The sequence below is a fragment of the Physcomitrium patens genome, chromosome 25 (genome assembly GCF_059467195.1).
Source record: "Physcomitrium patens ecotype Gransden chromosome 25, ASM5946719v1, whole genome shotgun sequence".
Taxonomy (NCBI): Eukaryota; Viridiplantae; Streptophyta; class Bryopsida; order Funariales; family Funariaceae; genus Physcomitrium; species Physcomitrium patens.
Window position 1 is genome coordinate 9,821,721 of NC_143434.1, and position 5,540 is coordinate 9,827,260.

General features: G+C 42.3%; 1 protein-coding gene across 2 annotated transcripts; it reads right to left on the reverse strand.

The window, feature by feature from the left end:
• Positions 1-768: 768 nt before the first annotated feature.
• Positions 769-4,347, reverse strand: LOC112277469 (receptor homology region, transmembrane domain- and RING domain-containing protein 1). 2 transcript variants are annotated; one of them, XM_024509844.3, is made up of 4 exons: positions 3,448-4,347; positions 2,808-3,038; positions 1,932-2,336; positions 769-1,667 (listed from the first exon to the last, which is right to left on the reverse strand). In XM_024509844.3, exons 1-4 carry the CDS (start codon positions 3,632-3,634, stop codon positions 1,411-1,413), a joined length of 1,080 nt encoding a protein of 359 aa, XP_024365612.1. In that variant the 5' UTR covers positions 3,635-4,347; the 3' UTR covers positions 769-1,410. The 2 variants fall into 2 exon arrangements, with proteins under 2 accessions (XP_024365612.1, XP_024365613.1); XM_024509845.3 differs by having other exon boundaries at positions 3,158-4,104.
• Positions 4,348-5,540: the final 1,193 nt, after the last annotated feature.

Here is a 5,540-nt window from a genome sequence, read left to right on the forward strand (position 1 = left end):
TGATAGGTTAAATTACTAGTAGTCAAAGAACATCTAATGTTTGAAAACAATAACCACATGACTTTGATAACAACAATTACATATCTCTAATATAGAAAATAGCATGTCTTTTAAAAGAACAATCATATGTCTTTTAGAATTTAAAAAAATACAATCCAAGGAGTAACAAATGGATGAATTCTATATGTGTGAGTATTCAATAAGTACTTACAAATAAAAAGTGTTGGAAGTAATGTATTAGCTTATTCTACACATTTCTTGTGTTATTTGTTAATTTTCTAACATATATATATATATATATATATATATATTTAATTTAATGTTTCCTTCAATAGGTTTGATGTAGTCTAAAAAAATCCAATATCCCAAAACAATGCACTGTAGGTATGGTAAACAAACATAAGGAATAAAAACCAAGGATAGTACCATCGTTTATATTCAAACCTTGGATCTCTTGGATATCATAGACCACTTGATTTATGGTTAAAGGAGCCTAACATGTACCCATGTTACAAAATATAAACATACTTATTTAGGAAACATTTTACTTCTCGACTCATTGTCCATGTATTACTTCAAAGCTTGGAGGTAGGAAGCACAAAAACAATTCTTTGTCCCAACTCCATCTCTTATGTATGATAATCTACAAGATTGTATTTATCCATGAATCAAGTAGAGAGGTAGTATTGCAACATTTTTCAAAACGTCAGTACAAGGATAATGAAAACAATGAAGTTTGAAAATGACTCATCACCACATAGTAACCCATATTATAATAAATTTCATATTCGCTACTTGCACACTTGCAACATTGCTTGTTGGACACACCATCATTATGGACAGCTACTTAATGAAGATTACTGAATGTAATCCCCCTTCTCTTCAAGCTATAAAACTGTTCGACGGTGTGGATCGTTATCTGAATGAATGAAGAGGCATACTGATGCCAGCTTGTCCATTGCAGAACACTGGGCAATGTACACAACAATCCGACATTGGAGTCTACACATCAAGCCCAAACAAAAGCATGCGGACAGTTAATCTAATGGTGTGCATTTACACCAGGAAACAAGAGCTTCTCCCATATTCCTTCCATGAGCAGAACAGTCCCAACAACTTGCAATAATAATATCTATCGTACACCAGAACACTTCTCCATGCTCTGAACTAAACTCTACTCTACCACACATGGAAGAAATCCGTAAATCGCTCACTGCCGATCTTCTCCTGCTTGTAGCGCCATCGACACAGCGGGGAAATTGGATGAGCAGTGCACCCTTCTCAAAACACACATGTATAAGCTAAATCGAGGTCAAATTTGTCAATACACATATGGCACACCTCCATCTGACGATGATCTCTGGGAATTGGAGTTTGTCCTCTTAGAGACCAGAGAGCAGTATACAGAAGTTAGCACAAGTCTTCTCCTGCCACATTTGCTGGCAATGACTGAGTGGTGTGAACCCCAGGAGAGCCTACAGGTGAGGTTTGAGTGGCTGCTGACGACATGGAAGGGACAGGGACAGCACGACCGGCAGGAGGAACGAGCAAAGGAGTCGTCTCTGTAGCTGCTTGATGTCTGGGTGCAGCGTTCGCATCCTGCTTGCATATAGGACAGAAAGGCCTCCTAGTGAGTAGCCATTGGTCTATACATCCGACATGAAAGTCTGTAGAAGACACAATACACAATAGTTAGTACCAACGATGTGTTACCTCACACCTAACGTGTAAAATGTAAACTGTTATGCGTATCATAACCTCCCAAAAAACTTCAATAGATGCAATAAGTCAGCAACTAGAGATCCTGTAAACAATACATAGAGTGTATCAAGTAATCTATGCACTTTGTATCAAGATGCGCATGCCGGACGCTTACTATAATCAAGCTTCTATTAATCAAGAGCAGTAAAAATCAAATTCAGCTAACATACCATGGTCACAAGGTAAATGCCGAAGCTTTTGTCCGCTCTCATAGTCCTCTAGACAAATAGCACATGTTTCTCCAGTAGCAGCTCCATCTCCACCGGCGTCTTCAAAGATGAAGGTGGGGAGTGCCTGTACATCCCGAGCATTCATTCCAGAGGGTTCTCGCGATAAGAAACGAGAACCAAGATGTCGTAATCTATGACGCCGGACAAAGAAAAAGGTAGACAGCACCGCTGATACTGCAAGAAGCGAGATCGAAGAAACAGCCATGATTGACCAAGCGGTGTCCTCAGCAGCTGCTTGCAAAGTACATGTTACATTATTATCCCCCACAGCACCCAGAAGAGCTTGGCCAGTATTCCAAGAGACAAATACTGCATATATGTCTATATCTTCAGCTGAGCCTGACACTGCAAAAATAGAGAAAATAATGAACACATCAACTGTATGAGATATAATTATTCAGCTTTCAATCACATTCGCAGATCTTCATCACATCAAATCTTCAACAAAGTTAAGTGACCACTCAGATTCCATGAGTATTTCAAGAGCTATTATTGGTGATGCAGTGATGACAAATATTGGAAGTTATGCAAAATATACGCACGTGGGATGAGTTGGATCAAGGAGTAGGACCTGACATAACATCCTCACATGCACATAAGCCTTGTACTATGTTTCCGCCAATTGTTTACGTTCAATTCATCAATAGAACTTCGACTGCATCAAAGCGTTTCAAATGACGTGGATTGGACCAGTTGACAGTTCAATTGTTGCCACCATGGATTTGTGCAGTTTGATGGCCAACAGCATATAATCATGTAATGAAGGCTCTCATAACCAGCACACAGACATCCAGATAATTCTACCAGAGGTCTTACTTGTGATCATCTCGTCGGTGAAATCCATCGTATTGTACACAATAGCAGCTTGAAATCCAGCAACTTGCGCATTCTTCACCTTCTTATCGAAATTGCAAGTACCCCGTGATATCACAACAAAGGGAACTAATGGCTCGCCCTCCGGGATATGGTTCTTTAAAGGGGCACATGCATCGAGTGGATTTGCTACGTGCAATATGCCGGTCACACCTTCATCTGGTACGGGTCGAGCTGCAAAAATGGGGATGAAATAAATATTATGTATCAGAAACACTAGTAGATCGAGCGACAACTGAACATCCCTCGTGAGATTTCAAAAAAATACAAGTTACTCGCAAACAAACCCATACCTATATACGTTAAGTAGAGACATAATCGTGTGTCCATGGCATTGGTGATTCAAAGAGAAGCTTATTTTTCGTAATTTAATGCTCAGAATAGAAGGAACACACTGAGACTTGTCTTCAAATGACTATATACAGGGCATCTTAAGGATACTCTTGATGAAATAGTTTGGTTAGTTTCAACGCTATCAAAGACAAAGCTCCGTAAAGTCCTCTCCTATACGCAAATTATAAACTTGAGACTCACAAAATTAAAAAAGCTAATGAGAAAGGAGATGGGATGCACAAGGACACACCGAAGGCGGCTTCCATGTCCGGAAAAGATCTAGATTCATTCCTTGTATTGAGCAGAAGCACATCCGCGCTTCCACGACCGAAAAAAAGAGTCAGAAGTACGAGGGATAGACAACCCAGAGATACCATCACCTCCCTTTGACTTGTGATCCTTTCAAGCAACCCTGATTCCCCTGCAACTGAAGGCATATTCACGGCTGGAAGAACCCAACAATAATTTAGGGATATCTCTACCCTGAATAAAACTGCCCTTGAACTTTCGCTCCCCTGTTGCAATCTCCAATCCAGCGTGCACAAGGTCACCACAGTATGAATGGTAGTGCTACGCCAAGAAGTACCCAGAAATTTCAAAAAACCGTCACGAATCCCTGACGATAGCCAACAGAGCGAAGGCGCAAGATTGCCCTTAAGTCCAGAAACACGAAACCCGCGTGTCACGTCCCAATACAAACCCTAATAACCCCCATATCCATGTTTAGATACCCACAATAAGCAGAGCGCACCCATATAAAACCACGCCTCGAAAGCCACAAAAAATGAAACACCTCACAGCCCTCCTCCCCAATCAAGGGGAATGACTCCAACAAGCGCCAAAAAATCCAACGCGAGCTATACCAAACGCAATCCGAAGCAGCCGGGGAGGGGAGGGGAGGGGAGGGGCGTATATACGACGTTCCAACGAGCACAACCCACAAGGCGTCTCAAGCCCAGTGGCAACACACCGCAGAATATCGCGCAGGCCTAGCCAGACGAGCAAAGCGATCCGTGGGAACGCAACACGATGCCAGCACTTCGATGATGCAAATTGCAATGGATGCAATTGGCGGTGGGCGCACGCACCCCACTGAACCCGACGTCGCGGCCCTGGCACCGGAAGGACGTGGCGGGCTACCGCGAGTCCCCCCCCCCGCCCAGGTGCATCTCTGGGGCAGCGGAGAATGCTATTGTACTGTAGCCCGGTCCACTATGGCGCATTCGCAACTCGCCCGCGGCTGCCACGCTGGACTGCCGCTGCCGCTGCCACTCGCGTTTTCATCCCAGTAACACCCCTGCGCTTAAACCCGCCTGGGCCTGTAACATTGCTTGTGTCACCACGATCAGGTGAGCGAGACATTGTAGAGCCATGCCACCCATTGTCATGCCCACTAGATGTGGGAGGCACCCAGATTTCCTTTGGAGTACTCACTCCTGTCACTTTGGTGGAGTTTAGGGTTTTGGTTTCAAATGGAATAGTCTGGGTTTTGGTGGCTAATAGAATAGCAGGTTATGGTTTCAGTTGTTCAAGGTTTAGGGGAGTACAGCTAAGACCAGCTTGACTGACTAGGAAGAAGTTGTAGTTATGGGGGTGACAGATGTCTTTATGAACAACTGTGCAGGCAAACTAGCACACCCATATAATAAAAAAAATTAGTGATGTAGGTGACAGCCTATTGGAACTGAAGGACATGAACTGTAGCAAGCAAACAGTAAAAGGGTATATTTTGTTCACACTATGGCCATGGGAGGCATTGCATTCCATGGCCATGCCTAGTCAATGTTTTTTTCATGGCAGAGAGCAGATCAATATTGAAGAGCTAGATTCTGAAACACCAAATTTCTCAACTAAGTGCCATTTACAACTTTAATCATCAGCTCTATGATTCATAGCCTTCATCAAACACCAGCATTCAGAACCACAAACTTGGTGGAGTTTTATACTTCAGTGTCACCTTTGAGATGTGGGGGTGGGGGAATTTAATGTGAGGGTGCAAGGTAGGAAGTGTAATCAATGAGTGTACATTATGACATCAACATATGATATGAGAAGGATATGTTAGAGTGCACTCATTTTGCACTTTAGAGGTATCATTGCAGTAATGGATTATGACTTGGCCATTGGGCACCACTGAAACAATAAGGTTTAGGATGCATTAATCAAATAAAGGCACTTTGAATTGATAACTAAGGTTAGAATTTTTGCCTCTTCTTGCTGTTTTCAAAATCTCTGATCTTCTTATTGTTGTTAACATTCTTGTTTGTAATGAAGGGTGCATTGATCAAAAAATTGGTAAGTAGCACTCTTTGTTGTTTACTGGTTTAGGTTGTTGTTAAGAAT

Bases quoted from the DNA above. Each gene is read 5' to 3' on its own strand.
- LOC112277469 (XM_024509844.3), bottom strand. From the start codon at position 3,634: ATGCCTTCAGTTGCAGGGGAATCAGGGTTGCTTGAAAGGATCACAAGT. The intron at 3,039-3,447 runs GTGTGTCCTTGT...CCATTTTTGCAG, and splicing joins GGACATGGAAGCCGCCTTCG to CTCGACCCGTACCAGATGAA. The intron at 1,668-1,931 runs GTATGTTAGCTG...TGTCTTCTACAG, and splicing joins GCATTTACCTTGTGACCATG to ACTTTCATGTCGGATGTATA.